The sequence below is a fragment of the Thamnophis sirtalis genome, unplaced genomic scaffold, assembly GCF_051295495.1.
Source record: "Thamnophis sirtalis isolate CommonGarterSnake01/CBP01778 unplaced genomic scaffold, rThaSir2_p1.2 scaffold_4, whole genome shotgun sequence".
Classification (NCBI taxonomy): Eukaryota; Metazoa; Chordata; class Lepidosauria; order Squamata; family Natricidae; genus Thamnophis; species Thamnophis sirtalis.
In genome coordinates, this window is record NW_028261384.1 from 85,946,427 (window position 1) to 85,964,514 (window position 18,088).

At 41.8% G+C, this 18,088-nt stretch overlaps 1 protein-coding gene across 1 annotated transcript; it reads right to left on the minus strand.

The window, feature by feature from the left end:
• Nucleotides 1–7,890: 7,890 nt before the first annotated feature.
• LOC106540289 (glucose-6-phosphatase catalytic subunit 1) lies at nucleotides 7,891–15,271 on the minus strand. The gene is made up of 5 exons (XM_014055354.2): nucleotides 14,996–15,271; nucleotides 14,128–14,237; nucleotides 10,772–10,877; nucleotides 9,510–9,625; nucleotides 7,891–9,232 (listed from the first exon to the last, which is right to left on the minus strand). Exons 1-5 carry the CDS (start codon nucleotides 15,223–15,225, stop codon nucleotides 8,721–8,723), a joined length of 1,074 nt encoding a protein of 357 aa, XP_013910829.2. The 5' UTR covers nucleotides 15,226–15,271; the 3' UTR covers nucleotides 7,891–8,720.
• Nucleotides 15,272–18,088: the final 2,817 nt, after the last annotated feature.

Consider the following 18,088-nt stretch of genomic DNA (forward strand, 5'->3'; position numbering starts at 1 on the left):
TATGGTAGGGATACTCAGACTAGAGTATAAAATCTGGACAATCTCAGATAAATTATGGAGTATCTGAGACACTTCCAAATATTATTTGGATATTCTGGACTTAAAAAACACCCTAGCCACTTTTGTGGGGTTTATGTTTGGTATTAGAGAGAATACCAAAGAGAGAATTGGTTGGAAAATAGATCTGAAAGAAAATCCAATTTTATCATAGGACATAAATCTCCTAGAGTCTAATGTATTTTCACCTTTATTTAATTGCAAGAAAGAAAAGGTTTCAAGAATATCTCTGTAAGCAGCCAGTTTGGCCTTGTTTACAGTACTTGTTCCAGCCTCTCAATGACAATTCTAAGGTCAACTGGACAGGACAGGTTAGGTCAGTGTTTTTCAAACTTGGCAACTTGCTATGGAATTTTGGGAGATGAAGCCCATACATCTTAAGAGTTGCCAGTATGAAAATGTTAGGCTAAACAATGTATTAATGTGAGGGGATGAAGTTCATTAAAAGTCACTTAAAATGGAGTCGTAAATTTATTTTCAATCCCCTAAGCTTTATTCTCATTGTTTTTTAGTTACAAAAAAAGTAAATGGAAATTTCACCACTAGCTATAGTATCAAAAAAGATAGACAGGAGCAGACAAATCTATTAAAGGACACATTGCCTCATCTATTTGTCCTGGTAGCCTGTGTTTAGTGGAAACATCAGAAAACAGAGATGAGACTGGTGTATATGGAACAAAAGCAAATGTTGGAAGGTCAAATTGCCACATGATCTCTGCACCGTTCAAATTTATTTATTGCCCAAGTACAATGAGCCACTGTCCCACTGCTTGTGTTCCAACTGAAACACCTTGGTATTGTGGGGGTCTCAACCTTTCTCCTTATGCAGCAAAATATTGGACCTATGGAGATGTTCAGGCCACATTATGACTTTGGAGGAGTCCTCTATAAGCAAAGTTTAAAGAGACATGAGTGGCCTGAATGGAGGTAATGTGTACTTTTGAAACCTGCAAAGAATAGCCAGCGGAAGACGGTGTTTAATTTAAGGTGACCAGACGTCCTGCTTTTGGCGGGACAGTCCCTCTTTTGAACAATTTGTCCCGTGTCCCATTTTTTTTTAAAAGTCCCAATTTTTTTTAAGTTACGAAAAAGTCTCCAGCTGCCTTGAGGCTCTCCTAGCAACTGGGAGCATATATTCTTCGAGCCAAGTGCATTCCCACCCGTGCGTCCTTGGGAGCTGTTGCCAATGGCTGAGAGAGGAGAAGACTTTACTCCATGTGGAAACCGCGGGCTTCCCTCACGGATTTTTTCTTCTTCTGTTGCTTTGAGCAGCCCCTCGCTCCCCCCTCTTTCTTTCTCTCTCTCTCTCGGAGCTGGCGAGCTGCCTCCGAGGCTGTCCAAGCTCAGCCCCTCCCCCTCCCCCCGGACTGCTGCTTCGCCTCGGCTGCTCGGGACTTCTAAATTGGCATTGCGTGTTGTTTGGGGAGGGGATTACTGTGCCATAGAAATACAGCGTATGTCTCATATGGCTGATAACCTGGTCTCTTTACAGAAGAGGTAATTTTAAAAACTTTGGCGTGAATCCAAAAAGAGGGGAGAGAGAGGCTGAAGGAGTGTTTGCACAGGAGGGGGGATTTTATAAATATCCCAGTGAATCCAGAGGAGGAGAGGAGGGAGGGAGGGAGAGAGAGAGAGAGAGAGGCTGAAGGAGTGTTTGCACAGGAGGGGGGATTTTATAAATGTCCCAGTGAATCCAGAGGAAGGGGGAGAGAGAGAGAGGAGAGAGAGAGGGGGGGAGAGAGAGGGGCTGAAAGAGTGTTTGCACAGGAGGGGAATTTTATAAACGTCCCAGTGAATGTGTGTGTGTGTGTGTGTGTGTGTGTGTAAGAGTGTGTGTGTGTTTGTGTGTGTGTGTGTGTGTGTGTGAGAGAGAGAGAGAGAGAGAGACTATCACTAAGGGTTGTAGCTTATGATTCTTGATGAATGTATTCTATTTTATTTTTCTTTATGTACACTGAGAGCATATTTACCAAAGATAAATTCCTTGTGTGTCCAATCACACTTGGCTAATAAACTATTCTATTCTATTCTATTCTATTCTACTCTACTCTACTCTACTCTACTCTACTCTACTCTACTCTACTCTATTCATTTCTATTTCAATTCTAATAAGGAGTTTAGCTTCTCTCTCTTGAAAATGTAAGCTAGCATAAGGCATTATAATGCAAGCTAGCTTTACCTTTCAAACAGTTCATTTAGTGAACAAAGTTACAATGGCATTGAAAAAAGTGACTGATGACCATTTTTCACACTTAGCGACCATTTTTCACACTTAGCAACCATTGCAGCATCCTCATGGTCACGTGATCAAAATTTTGATGTTTGGCAACAGATTCGTATTTATGATGGTTTCAGTGTCCTGGGGTCATGTAATCGCCTTGTGTGACCTTTTGACAAAATATAAATTTTTTAATCAACCCCCCCCCCCCCCCCCGGTCAATGGTGTCCCTCTTTACCAATCTGAAAATCTGGTCACCTTAGTTTAATTTGTCATCTTTCTTTGCCACAAAATAGTTAGCTTGCATAAAAATCTCACCTCAGCAATTTCCATTTATATTTTCAGAAGTTTCCAGTTGTGGCATTAGAAGATGAGTTTTTGAGAAAATTTTGTCAAGTGGGGCAATGAGTTTAATGCTCAATGTCCACTCAATCTCTCATTCTGTAACTGCTGAGGTTTCCCTTTTGTTACTTATATAACTGCACAACCGATTATAGTCACAGCCATTTTGGGTCCTTCATCTCTTGAAAGAAAATTCCCTTGGAGTGAATCCCTATCCTTTTTTTTTTTTTCCAGTAAATGTGTTTTTATTTTCCATTTTCATTTCGTACAGTCACATATATACTGTGCATAACCGGGGCCATATAACATTAAACAATAAACACAGCCATTCCTCTTGTCAACAATACCCCCCAAAATACAAAATACAAACCCAATGTACCACTTCGACCCTCCATACACCCTTTCTTTCGCCCCCCTCCAACTTTCCTTCTTCTCTCCAACATTCCCCTCTACCCTACTTCCCCTCCCCCTCTATCACTCCTCTCTCCCAGTACATTCCCTCCCTTCCTTCTCACCCTCTCTCCCGTCCTCTCTCCCACCCTCTCTACCCCTCTTTCTTCTAGCCCTCTACAGGAGTGAATCCCTATCCTGATGTCACCAGGTGTATTGGAACAGCAGTTTCCTAAAGTCTATGGGATCTAGTATGAGACCTGGGCTTGTATTATGTTTTAAATATTTTCAAGAGGCTTTATAAACTTCTTATTACCTTCAAGCAGGAGAGGTTGATAAATTTTAATTTCAAAGATGGGACGTTTTCTTGGAAAGCATCTGGAAAATGTCCTCATGACTTTGCAATTCCAAAGGCATCAGGATAAATCAGTGTTTTCCCAAGCTTAGCAGCTTTAAGATGTATGTGCTTCAATTCCCAGAATTCCTTATTCTGTAATTGTATATTGTCCCAGACAGTTTGCAGGGAGAATGAATTTAAATCAGTTAATTTATATAAATAAATAAATAACCCAATTTGTAGATCACTAGTTCCTCACTCTTAAGGCCAAGCAGCAGTAGAGAACTATCATTTCTGTTGTAAGGTAAATGACCAGACATGCATTTGAAATTGTTTAGAAATTATTAACACTACCCAGCGCTGAAAGCTGAGTTCACTGAACCTGTTAGTGCCAGTGCTGAGCAGAATTAATCAACTGATTGTTTGCATAATCCTTCATTATTTCATTAGAAGCCAGTTAGGTATAGTGGTAAAAATTGACCTAGGAACAAAGAGACTGTGAGTTCTGGGTCTCCCTTAGGCATGAAAGGTGGCTTGGTGACTCTGAGCTAGCCACTCTCTCTCTCAGTGAACCCACCTCACATGATTGTTGTGATGAAAATAGGACAAAGGTATGTTCACTACCTTGAGACAGAGAGATGATAGATTTGGGGTAGGAGGTATCTTTGAGGCAATGTTGACGGATTAGTCCCTGAACTTTTCTTGGCAAATTTCAGAAGTGATTTGTCACTGTCTTCTTCCTAGAACTAAGAGAAGGCCCTGTTCCAAGGTCATCTAGCTGGTTTTGCACCTAAAGTGGGATTAGAACTCATGGTCTTCTGTTTTCAAGCTTGGTCCTTTAACTACAATTAGTTCACAGACTAATTTCAACTGAATATAGTCTGGAAGTCACTATCATGGTTCCTATACATCTTGAGGCCAAGCAGTCTTGTCCAAGAAATTGACTCCAGGTGACCAACCTTCCAAGAATGAAATGTATTAATTTGCATACCTTTACATTTTTTTATGATCCTTTAATTCTTTTGAGAGAGGGAGCATTAGATATGATAGTCCTAATTATCACCCCGAATAAAGGGGGTAATAATTAGGGCTATCATACCTGAGCTAGATGCCCACTAGATGGCAGAAAAGAGATGTAGAAAACTATAATGCTTTGTTCCATCTTATGGCTGCTAGAATTTTTTTATAGTCCCACTCTATAGTGGGACTATAGTGCCAGTGCTGAGCAGGATATGTGGAAAGCAGGGAATGTGGAAATTGCTTTTCATATTGTGATTTACATATATGCCTGTTTCTTTTTGTGACTAAAGCCTTTTGTTGCTTGTGCAGCTGCTGGTGGCTATCTGAAGCAGGCTCCTGGAAACAGACATTTTTTCCAAGTTTGCAGGGTGCACACAGAATATAGAATGCTTCTCCCTGAATTAAGTTTATTTTGTGAAAATTGAGACATGTATCACCTAACTGGATCTCACTTTCCTTGGGAACTCAAAGGCTAATTATTACGCATTTGTCATGTTTCCGTTTTCATGGAAATGATAAGTGAAAAGAATTGAGAGATGCAATATTTTAGCTGCAGTCAGGCACAGTGATGTACCCAGAAACACTTTGGCTCTTTTAATGTAGTTTTATTTTCCTGTGAAGGTTTGTAAAGTGTTTAAAAATGGTACATATCAGCATACATATCAAGGAAATCCATAGGAATTCAGGGATTGGTTCTGGGCCCTCCCTCTAGAGGACAATTAACTAAAGGCTCAAATGTTTTCTAGACTTTTTTGTGGCTGTGTGCAGATCTGATACAATGTCAATGGAGATGTCTTCCAGGGCTTGTATAGAGGATGCAATCAGTGGTGGGTTGCAATTTATTTTGCTTGTGCGATGCTTCTGCACATGCACAGAAGCATCTAGGCAGGTGGGCGGAGCTTCCTACCACCGCCACTACCAGTTCGTCTGATCTGAGCCGGGCCGGCAGCATGCAGGATGCAGTGGAGAAGATATCAAGACCAATAAAACCTACTGATAATCATTCTTTCCTCTGGATCCATATAGGATCAAATGACATTGCCAGAAGATATTTTAAAAGAACCTGTGGAGGTTATGATGCAGGAAATTAAACATAGCTTACTTTTTTCATTGGTCCTTCCAACTGAAAGTCAGCATAACAAGGAAAATCTAAGATCCTTTAAGCCAAAATCTGAATATGCAAATGATGTTTCCAAGAAAGATCTAGGTTCTATAAAAATACTATGTCATCGATGAAGAACTTTGGGAACAGACTGGATACATCTTATAAAAATTGGGAAGGAAGTCTGTTCTGGAGAACTGGTAAATATCACCTCTGACTGGCCCTGCCTCCATCTATTCTCTGCCTCACAAGTCCCAGCTGATTGGGAGGGAATGGAGATTTTACAATATCCTTTCTCTGCCACGTCCACCAAACCACGCCTGCAGAACCAGTAGTAAAGATGTTTGAATACCACCACTGATGAGGATGTTGAAAAACAGTACAATGTTTGCAGATGATGCAAAACTAGGGGGAGAGGGGACTAATACTTCTGATGAGAAAGAATCAAGTGTTAGGATTACAGAAGCTAGGAGATAGATGAGTCAGGTGTTTTCCTTCTGTTTTTACACAGATCATCCCCTACAATAGAAGCGAGGGAACACTGCTGTTTTTGCAGTGAAAATGGATGTTCCTCTTAAGTCAAAATAACTTTCAGTAGTCCTGAGTAGATGTTCTACATATCCATGACAGTACAACTCCTTGTATTCCTGTCTGCAAAAGACCTGTTTATTGTGATTTGTTGAGTAATATGGAGAAAAAAGAAATGGAAAAAGCAGATGGTAGAAGAAAATATACTGTATATATCTCAGAACTTGCTAATAATGGATTTCAGAAGAAATGTTGACTTTAATTGTAAATATTCTTTTAGAAGGAAATTAGAAGAATTTATTTTACTATCTGTCCATCCACTCATCCAATCTCAGTCAAATGACTCTGGATGGTGAGGTCTATATGGCACTAATATTATGCTTGTACTGTCACCAAAAGGAGCTTTGATACCACCATTGCCAAATGTAATGACGAAAAAGAAGATTTAATAAGAGAAAGAGTGGCCTCCGTGAATTATTGGTAAAGATTCCAGACTTTGTTTTGTTATGCTGTTGCCAGCAGCCTTACTACAAGGATATACACCTGAATTTTACTTCTGACCATCGTCACAAATTTTGAGCCAGGTTCCCAAAGAAATTTCTGCTCAGTTTGGTTTAAATGTCTAGGTCCTGGTGAGATATATATAGATGGTTACTGCCTCTATCTCAGTCTCCTGATTTGCCCCTCACACCAAGTAATTGCATTGAAAATCATTTTTCACCTAATTAATTAAGTTGCTGTGCTATGAATTTTATCAGATGAGTGTATTTATTCATACAGTGTGATCATCCGCCCTTGAAATTCTGTGTTAAGGGCTCCTCCCAAAGCAGATTTCCCCACCCCTACCCTGCTAGATATTTGAGTGCCGTAATGGAAAGAATCTGGAATTAAACTTGACACTTTAAAAAAATGTAAATCATGCATTTTTCTCTAAGATATGCTTATCTTTGCAGTTCCTGTTTATGTAATATACAAAAATATATGGAGATGGACTCTAAGTTACTTCTCTCTATTTGCCTTATGCCGATTGTGAGTTAATCTTTCAGTATGCTCCATCAACTGACCTTTTGCTTGGTTTTTTTCTTTGATTGTTATTGCTAAATCCAGGAATTTAGCAGTTAATTGTTAATCAACTTATGAGAGGTCTGATTCAAATCCATTACAAAGCCATAAACTAGACTTCAGTTTTCAAAGGTTTTTGCCACTCTAAATTCCCACAATCCCTCTCCAAATTGGTTAGATTTTCTCTCTTGCAGAAATATAATGCAGCAAAATAAAATATCTTAAACTCAAGTGTGATCATTTTTTCTTTTAAAATCCATCCCAAACTAGGTTTGCCCTGTCTTCTACAATGTTATCATGATATCTCATACATTCCCAAAAACTAAAGCAAAGAAAACCACCATCTCCACTACGATTTGTGAATTCATGGACCTCATTTCAGAAATATGTAAAATAAATATAACCATAAGTCAAATTTGGAACTTTCATCAACAAATGACATAAATGGTCTGTGCTCAGCTTTGGTAAAAAAAAAAAGCATTTTAAAGAAGGTTTTTCCTAACCAGAAATACAGTTTTCTATACTGTATAATACCTTAAATCTTCATAAACGAAGCTCCAAAACTCCATTCACCCCATTAATGGAGTTGGTTCATCCCATTTGTATCAAAATTTCAGAGGTTAGCTTTTGACACTGAATAGTAATCCATCCTTCAGCAGTCAAAAGAAGTGATAAATTAAAAAGAAAAGACTGCAAAGTTATAGAATAACTACTCTTAAAGTTCATCACCAAACTTGGAGCTCTGGTACTGTGGGAATTGTGAAACCTGTATTTCATTGCCCCTTAAAAAAGAAGGATGGAGGAATGTAAAACTGAACTGTAAAACTAATTAAATATTGTTGATATTTTAATTTATCACATTTCTCCAATATAAGTCAACATAAATTTTCTAACAAAACAAATGCCATACTTTATTAATAACAAAATGCTTTGGATAACAGTTTTAGAAACATTCCATGCAGACATTTACCAGAACCAAAACCTAGTTATACTAACCCTAACCTTAACCCTAACTTTAACCTTAACCCTACCTGGCACCCTAATAAACAAGCTGATGGGTACTGGCAGCCCCAATTTGGAGAAAATTAATGCTGTATAAGAGGGCTGAATCATCAACCCTGCTTCTTTGCCATCATAAAATATACCATACATTATTTAATGTTAGCAAACCACTACAACAGTTACAAGGCTGATTATTTAACTTCACACTCCAATAGCCAATTACCCCTAGGGGATGTTCTCCTGAAATGCGAGCCATACTGGCAACTGGGTGGAGTGATAGCCTTTCCTAGTCTCCTTTAACATTGTCAATCTCTATCCTAAAACATATTCCAGAATGTCTTCAGAGAATGTTATCAGCTTTGCTGGCAGGACTCATCTTGGTGACAACCATAAATGCTCTTTTGCCGCCATAGAGAAATGTTTTGCACAACCAGAATCAGCCTGTGCTGGCAGTGTTCGATGAACAGTAATAATAGGGAACCTGGTTGACATATTTGGGGCAAATAAGTAAGCCTTACTCTGAAGCCAGCAGGGACCATCATCCAAATGTGGGCTGATCAGCCCAGAATAGCTAGGTAATAGGCTCCCCCATGAATACTTTGTTTTGGCCCCTATTATTCTACATCCTAGCAATTCACTTATATACGTTGCTGGTCTTCAACCTACAGAGCTTTCTTGTCCTGTAGCCTGAGCAATTGTGCTACACAGTAGGGGATTAAGGCAGCCACTATCAAGGGCACAGCCACACTTTTGCAAAAAGAAAACAGGTAGAAGAGAAGCTCTATGTTGACTGGAGGCTTGAAGGAATCAAGCAGGTGCAGGATAAGAAGTGAGATACCAATGCTGCCCAGTCGAAAGTTTAGCCGCTGCCCTTGTTTACTTTTGCAGCTTTCCGTGTACATTGAACAATTAAGGGCCAGTCCCAGGCCATAGAGGATTCCCAGGTTGCGCAAGAGGCCAGCAAAAGGGGTAGTGTCCAGATGCACCCATTCTGGATGCTCACACCATGTCTTGGCCTTTTCTAACGTCCACAGGAGGTCCACACCGAGTACCTTGAGCAGTAGGTAGAATCCCAGAGCAAAAGAGAAGAGGAAAATGGTGGTAGCTGTATATTTCTGCATGCTGAAATCATAGATGAAAGTGATGTACTGGAAAGATTTGGCCACCAAAATACCTAACAGTAAAGAGGAAATAACACTGTTTAGAATGTGATAGCACTCTCAGAAATATAAGCCAACAAGCCAGCTTAAATCTGCTGAAAGCTGTGAGGAGAGGGAGTCTCTTGTCTCAAACAGTATGCTTTATATGTTTACATATACTTTATCCAATTTTGGACACAGGGAATTGCCTAAATAGACAACTGGTAAAATATACTGGTGTAATCTAAATATCTGCGCCCTATATTATATCTCGGTATACCGTGACAAACGTTGTATAAGGACAGCACTGACCTGAGAAGACACCAGCAATGACTTGGTGTGGAAAATGAGCTGCCAGGAAGACACGAGAGACACAGACACAAACTTGGATGGTCCAAAAAACAGCCCAAAGCACCGTTTGCAAAAAGCTGCCAGTGGGGAAAAATAAGAGGGAGAAAAAAAAGAAATATATCTCCAACTTGCAAGTTATTTTAGAGACTAGAAAGATGGCCAAATGCTCCCTTTCCACTTATCCCGCTTGACCTGAATTAAGCACAGTTATTTTCTCTGCTGAACTACTTTGGACTCAAGGTTTTGTAAGAAAAAAATGTCTGGATTTCTTTTCTCTTTAATAGTCGACAAAGTCCAACCTGGCTTTATAACATTGCATGTATTCTTGAATCCCAAGACAATTCATATCACAGGTTAAGGTTAAGTCTTCAACTTACAATTATTCATTTAGTGACCAATTGAAGTTGCAATGGCACTGAAAAAAGTGATTTACAACCAGTCCTTAATACTTGTAGCATCTCCATGATCATGCGATTAAATTTGAATGCTTGGCATTTATTTATAATGGTTGCTGTGCCCTGGGGTCATGTGACTGCCATTTATAATCATCCCAGCAGGCTTCTAACAGGCAAAGTCAGTGGAGGAAGCTAGACTCACTTAATGACATATGATTCACTTAATAGCTGTAGTGATTAACCATTGTGACAAAAATGGTTGTAAAATCAGGTGTGACTCACTGAATGACTCCCTTGCTTAACAACAGAAATCCTTACAGTGGTTGTAAGTCAAGAACTACCTATACTGTCCCTTATATTCATATATCTGCTTTATTTCAGTGCATCCCAGTTTTCTTTTCTTTTTTACATTTTTACAGAATTATCAGATGGAATATCCCCTTTCATTTTAGCAATACTGTTATATTAGTCTGTCAAATGCCAGTTTGTACTAAAGTGTGTGAGTGCACATATTCCCAAACTAGTATTTTATCTGCAATTTTGCATGGTTCTTATAAACAGATTTTCCTAGCAATATATTTTGGAATGAATATGTGAATCTGATATAAATTTCCTCTGGTTTGTCTGTGTGCTGATGTATGGGTGGTGGGTGGCTGTGAGTGTAGATGAATATTTGATTGCATATTTACAAAAATATAGATTCAATTAATTAATTAAATTAAATTAATTTGGTTTGAAAAATGTATTAAGTAGAAATTAAATGAATTTCTTCATATTTAGTTTAGGCTAGCACATCTTTTTATTATTTCACCAAATGCTGTTGCTTACCGATGTTTCCATGATGGACGTTTCCTTCCTTGGGTGAGAGAGAGAATGGCTGTAACCATCACATAATACACACCAGCTGAACCCATTGCATGGCCAGAAGGACTCCCTAAAGTTGGAAGAAAAAACTTTTGATTTTCCAAATTACCCATCATGTATAGCCTTAAAAAAAATGAGTGTCTGCAGCAGTGGTGGGTTTCAACATTTTTTACTACCTATTCTGTGGGTGTGGCCTGTTTTGTGAGCATGGCTTGGTGGTCATGTGACCGGATGGGCATGGCCAGCTTGTAAAATGTGGTGAAACTCACTTAATAACGCTCTTGCTTAGCAACCAAAATGTTGGCTCAGAAACTCTGTCATTGAAGTCTTAAAGCTGTGAAGTTACAAGACCCTTGCACCCCTAACCCTTTAGGAAAAAAACCCCAGGGGTGTTCAAACTTGACAACTTTAAGACCTGTGGACTTCAGCTCCCAGAATTCCTCCTCCAGTCATGTTGGCTCAGGAACTCTGGCATTGAAGTGTGCAAGTCTTAAAGCTGTCAACTTACAAGTCCCTTGTACCCTTAACACTTCATGACCACCCCCCCAAAAAACCCTAAAACTTTATTTTTTAAAGAATTTTGCACCTTGGGAACGTTGGAACGGTGCACTAGCCACAGACACCTCCACTGATTTTGAAGTCTTTCTCTCGCACTGCCAAAACCCCTAGCCGCTCTTCACCTGTGGTCACCCCTTCAACCTCCCACCCAAGGAGGAAGTGTGGCGGTCCTCCTGGAGTTACCCCGAGGAGCACTTTCTCCCACCCCCAAATAGCATGTAGAAAAGTGAGAGGGGAGAGTGGAGCTGCTCTTTTTTCTGTGGGGCAGAAGAGGCGAGGTGGCCTCAGGTGCCATCCGGGGACAGCCCTTCAGAGGCGTCGCTTCTTGGCCCCCCCCAAAAAGCAGCGGCAAGGAAGGAGTCTTGTGGCTGCAGCAGCAGCAGAAGTGGTGGCAGCGACTGAAACACAATCCGGGCAGTCAGTTCCAGCTCTCCCTTCCCCAAGCATGTCCCATTGCTACTGGCACTACTTTTGGTGAATCTGGGATGTGCTTGGGGAAGGAAGAGCCAGAACTGATTGCCCAAGATTGTGCTTCAGCTGCCGCCATGAAAATTTCTGTTTTGTAAGCTGAGAAGCTGGCAAAAAACCCTTCATTTCCCTGTCGCCACCAATTGGTCCGTTCCCTCCCCATACAGATTGATGCCATAGGAGGGACGGAAAAAAGCCGATCTTGGGAGGGACCTTCCTTTCCCCTCCAAAGAGCCCATGCCAGGAGAGAAAAGGCAGACTGGTTTGAATACAGGCGGGCGGTTTGGGGCCGGTTTGAGGCCAGTGCCTGCTTCACTTGTTGGGGAGGTGTGAAATAAAGTGCTCCTGCCACCAAGGGTGAAGGGGAGCACCTTCGCTATCGCTGTGGCTCCTCCTTTCATTCTCTGCCCACCCAAATGAGCAAAGGAGGCACTGGTCACTAAACCGCCCATGTTCAAACCAGCCCATCTCCTCTCTCCTGGCATGGGGTCTCTGAAAGGGGAGTTCCCTCCCAAGACCTCACTTGTCCTGGTGGTAGCAGCTGAGCAAGGGAAAGAGGCATTCGATAAAGCAGTCCTCTGTCACCGCCCCCAAGGGCAAAGGAGAGTGCCTTTGCCCTCAGCCATTGCACAGCTCCTTTCTTTCTCTGCCCACCTGAACAAGTGAAGGAGGCACTGGCCACTAAACTGTCCACACGCCTGCATTTAAACCAATCTGCCTCCTCTGGCCATGGCCTTGACTCCTGCCTTCTTGTTGCTTCCAGTCCAGCCCACACAATCTCCCTGCCACCCCACTGACCTGAGGACACTCCTGGATGCAGTTGGCTTTCTCCTAGCAATCCTTTCTGGCTGCGCCCCCAGAGCAGTCACATGGTGTGGGCCCATGGGCTGCTGACTGACACAGGGTCTGCCTGGATGCCCGGAGAGAAAGGATTGCCAGGAGAAAGCCAACTGCTGCCAGTAATGGGGCATGAAGGAGCGGCTGCCCAGCAGCTGCTGTGTCCTGTTGTAGGTGCCCAGGATGGCCTTGATGTCCCACCTTCCTGCCACCTCCAATCCAGCCCAGTGGAATCTCCCCACCACCCCACCGACCTGGGGACACTCCTGGCTCTGCTGGATAGCTGTTCCTTCGTGTCCCGTTGCTAGTTGCAGTTGGCTTTCTTCTGGCGATACTTCCTGGCCAGGAGAGACTCTCCAGGGCAGCCCCACCATTCCGGCTGTGCGCTGCGCCCTGAGAGCAGTCACATGGTGATGGCGCACAGGCAGCTGACTGATTCAGGGTCCGCTCCAACCTCAGCTCCCCTGAAGAAACCCCACACCAGCTTCCTTCTCTTTGGGAAGCGGTTTGCAAAATCCCAGTTTTACAAGGCGCTTGTCAAAGAGAAGGAAGTGTGGGCTTCTTCCAACAGCTGAGTCCTCCACTCTGGCAAAGGAAGTGGGTGAGCGGGGCAAGCAGGGTGCAGACAGGCTGGCAGAGAGAGAGAAAGAGAGAAAGAGAGAAAGAGAGAGAGAGAGAGAGAGAGAGAGAGAGAGAGAGAGAGAGAGAGAGAGAGAGAGAGAGAGAGAGAGAGAGAGGCAACCAGGTGGGCAGGGGAGCAAGTGAGGGGGGCAGGCCAGGGGAGGGACCGTTTCTGGTATGGGGCCACAAATGGATGCTGGATTTCTGCCACCAATACGTGTGTACCAGAGCATACCGGCTGAAACCCACCTCTGGTCTGCAGCAGGATTAAGTGGTTTAGGATCGGATTGGTATTAAAGAGATCCAGATCAAGCCAAGGAAACTCATTGGATGAATTGGATCAGACCTTCTATCTCAGTCCAGCCTATCTCACAGGGTTATTTTTGTGGCCTAGATCTCCATTAACCTTGAGTCCTTGGAGGACATATGCAATGCAAATCTAATAAACAAACATCTTAATGCATTTGTTGGTGTTGTATTGGAACTAGGAGTTTGAAAGGTGAGCTTTAAACAGGGAGGACATGTAGAGCTTGCATGATTACAATGTCAAATAAACCATGTTTCAGTGAAGGGGAGGTGCATAGGCTTCCAGTTGGAAGGAATTGCTTTACATCTCTAACTCTGTTTAAATAAATTCATCTTCCTAATGACTGGATTTTATTTACTTGACAGTTGATGCCTGTGATGAAAGTAAGCTCCAGCAGGTATATATCCAGTTGAAAGCTGCACTCTGTTTCTTTAATCTCATTTTGCCAAGTGGGATGTCATTTTTTACCCATCCTTTTCTCATATTGTCCCACTTCTTGATTTTAATGGGGTTTTCTTGGGAAACTCACCTGGGCCGGTTTCACAGGTAACTGGAAACTGCTGGATTTCAGGAGCAGACATATTTTGATAGAAATTGGTCTCATGTACCCACCAGTAGGGTCTTTGTCCAAAAAGGATCCTGCAGAGAAAGAGGTTGTCTGAGGTGTTATGAGTTGATAAAAAGAGAAGGGATTCCATATTTAAGGCCACGAGCAATAGTGAAGTCACATGCTCATCGATTTTTCTGAACATTGAGATCCAGAGTATTTACAAAGAGATACTAATCTAGAAATCATGGGATTTAGGAATACTGTGCAAGAAAGTAATAAACATGGCTCTGCTTATCCATTGGACAAATGTTTTATCTTAGCTTTGAAGGCTACACAACTTTAGTAACTAAAGACCTTTTTTCCCATGCCATGAAAAATAGCTTCCAAGTCTTTAGCTAATTTACAAGAAGAAGAGGGAAAGGCGAGAAAGTGGAAGGAAACCCTCCCCCCCCCAAATCTTAAATTCTATCCAGACAATCTAAACAAGCAGGTTCACATAGTAAAAGATGGGCTCTGATAAGGATGGGATGAGCTTGTCATTTCTTCAATGGTTAATTTCTTAGTAAGATAGTTACAAAATCGAAGCTTTTTAAGGTGGAAGATATTACTGCCTAGTCATTGTGTAGCTATGGTTGGTTGACTAATTCATAATTTCCTGAATTTGTTCAACTGCCTAAGGTATAAACCATAGTTTACAAACTACAATTGGCAGTATTCACACAATGCATTAAGAAAAAGCAGACAGACATGGCTTAGCATATGCGAGCCCAGCCTCTATGTTCAACAGCTCATCTTAACAATGAAACTCTAAGTTCATGTGATAAACTGAAGATGACAAGCTACTTACCATTTAAATACGAGGTTTAGCCAGTCACCAATCACAGCAACCCAGATGAGCTTGATTCCCACAGTTTCACAGAGATGGAACCAAATAGGAAACAGGACAAAGAAAGTGTTTCGGAGGTCAGCAGCAAAAGAAACAAAGAGGAACCAATCCTGCGATCCTGGGTATCTTGTTTGCAGAAAGTGTATGGCTTGGATGCCTGTGTGATATAGAATATCCATACTGGCTTCCATTCTATCTCCAGTTGAGCAACAAGCTATCTTTGATCTATTACTGCAGCTGCAATGCGCCTTTTAAAGAGGCCTGCTGTCTTTTATCCTCTCCTGTGTGTAGCAGCTTGAGCTTTGAACCCAAAATTACTTTGGTCACAAAAACACCTCCTGGTCAAAGGTGCTTCCCCAAACAGCTTGGAACAAACACACTTAAAGCAACTTATATAAGAGGGGCAAGCAAGCTATCCAAAACAATCCAGGTGGTCATCATGACAAAAGTATTAATTCTTTGCAGAATTGTTTCATGGTTATCATTCTGCCTCCATCTCTTGACAAAAATGTAAGAGAACATAGCTGTGTTTTGTCTGTGAATCATTTATCTTGACATTAGATGGACAATTTACGGTTTGGATTCGTGATATCTAAATTTAATCCTGGATCTTACTGAATATAGCTCAAATGGACGTTCTCTAAAGGTCAGTTGGTATTAGTCCATTGTTTGAAAATCTGAAGGCAACTACAGATTTAATCCTTATCTTACAACCATTCGTTTAGTGACCAAAATTACAACAGCACTGAAAAAAGGTACTTTTAATCACTTTTCACACTTTTGAGTATTGCAGAATCTCCATGGCCACATAATCAAAATTCAGATGTTGAATGTTTGAATGTTTATTTTATTTATATGCTGCCCTTTTCCCTGAAGGGGACTCAGGGCGGCTCACAACTCAAACCAGGGAAGGGGGATACAAACAAAAATTAAAAACAACACCAAACAATACATAATTTAAAACACACAACAGTCATACCATTCGAGACGGGGGCAACAGTTCTTTAGCCCCAGGCCTGTCGGAACAGCCAGGTTTTAAGGGCTATGTGGAAGGCCTGGAGAGTGGTGAGGGTTCGAATCTCCATGGGGAGTTCGTTCCAGAGGGTCGGAGCAGCCACAGAGAAGGCTCTCCTCCGGGTAGTCGCCAGTCGACACTGGCCGGCGGATGGAATTCGGAGGACGCCTAATCTGTGGGATCTAATCGGTCTAGTGGAGGTAATTGGCAGCAGGCGGTCTCTCAAGTACCCAGGTCCAATACCATGAAGGGCTTTATAAGTGACGACTAGCGCCTTGAAGCGTATCCGGAGACCAATAGGCAGCCAGTGCAGCTCGCGGAGGATAGGTGTTACGTGGGTGAACCGAGGTGCACCCACGATCGCTCGAGCGGCTGCATTCTGGACAAGCTGAAGTCGCCGAATGCTCTTCAAGGGCTGCCCCATGTAGAGCATGTTGCAGTAGTCCAGTCTAGAGGTCACAAGGGCGCGAGTGACTGTTGTGAGGGCCTCCCGGTTCAGGTAGGGATGCAACTGGTGCACCAGGCGAACCTGGGCAAATGCCCCCCTGGTCACAGCCGACAAGTGGTGTTCAAAAGTCAGCTGTGTTTGGCAATTGGCATGTATTTATGACAGCTGCAGCGTCTCTGAGTCAAATGATCACTTCTGTCAATAGGGAAGCCTGATTCACTTCACAACCATGTTACTAACTTGACAACTGTAATGAGTCACTTGTCAAATGTGGCAAAAAGGGTCATGTTATTGTTCAGTTGCTAAGTCATGTCCAACTCTTCACAATCCCTTCAATCATAGCATGCTGTCCACCACTATTTCCACTGCCCAAATTCATGTTCATTGTGTGGACGGCACTATCTAATCATCTCCTCTTCTGCCATACCCTTCTCCTTATGCACTCAATCTTTCACAATGTTAGTGTTTTTTCCAATGAGTCCTCTCTTCTCATTTGGTGACCAAAGTGTTTGAGTTTCAGAAGAAAGACCATAAAATGGGGCAAAATTCAATAACTGTCTTGCTTAGCAATGTACATTTTGGGTTCAATTGTGGCTGTAGATCAAGGATTACAGTATAAGCTTTTAAAATTAACTGAAATTAAAAAGATATTTGTTAATATTTTATTGAAAAGGGTAAAGGTAAAGGTTCCCCTCACACATAGTGCTAATTGTTCCTGACTCTAGGGAATGGTGCTCATCTCCATTTCAAAGCCGAAGAGCCAGTGCTGTCCGAAGACATCTCCGTGATCATGTGGCCGGCATGAGTAAACACCGAAGGTGCACAGAATGCTGCTATTTTATCTACTGATGGTTATGAAGATCAAAAGCTGTAGTTGGCATCAGTTTTCCTTCTACCAAAGAATACTTGCTCCTGCTCAAATATTGCAAATTAGTAACATATTTCAATCATTTCAATGCCCATAATCATAATATGAAATAATAAGCAGTGTTGGAATACAGTTTTCATATATTCTGTACAACTATGGGTCTGCTGTCCCACTAGCAAATAAAAAAAAAGAACTCCTGGGACATTGATCTTCCCATAAAGTAAAACTTTATTGAATACACTATATTGGCACAGAAAAAGCAAGAACTGCTCTGAGTTTCCCATGCAAAAGCCCACATAGTTATTGATTTTCCCCTTTGGCTACCCCACTCAGTTTATTGTGTTGTTCAATTGAATATGCTCCATTCCTATTGAGAATGGCCTGCTTCATTCCAAAAACCTGCTCGGTGTGACCTTGGGGGTGGCAACAGGGTATCACGATCTGCAGACAGAGTCTTGGCATTCCATTCCCACCCTAAACATTCCAATGCCCCCCTTGTTGTCAAGTTGAGAGCAACGACGTAATTAGGTGAGTGAATCACTCTTGACATGCCAACCCCCCCCCTGAAGAAAGATACATCTGTAATAAATATAAACACACATAAGCATGAGTAATTATTCATTGTACAAAATATTAGTCTCACTTTGGTCATGTAGGGTATCTGGAATGAAACCTCTTTACTAACCTACATGCTTTAATGTCCCTCACCACCTGCTCTGCATC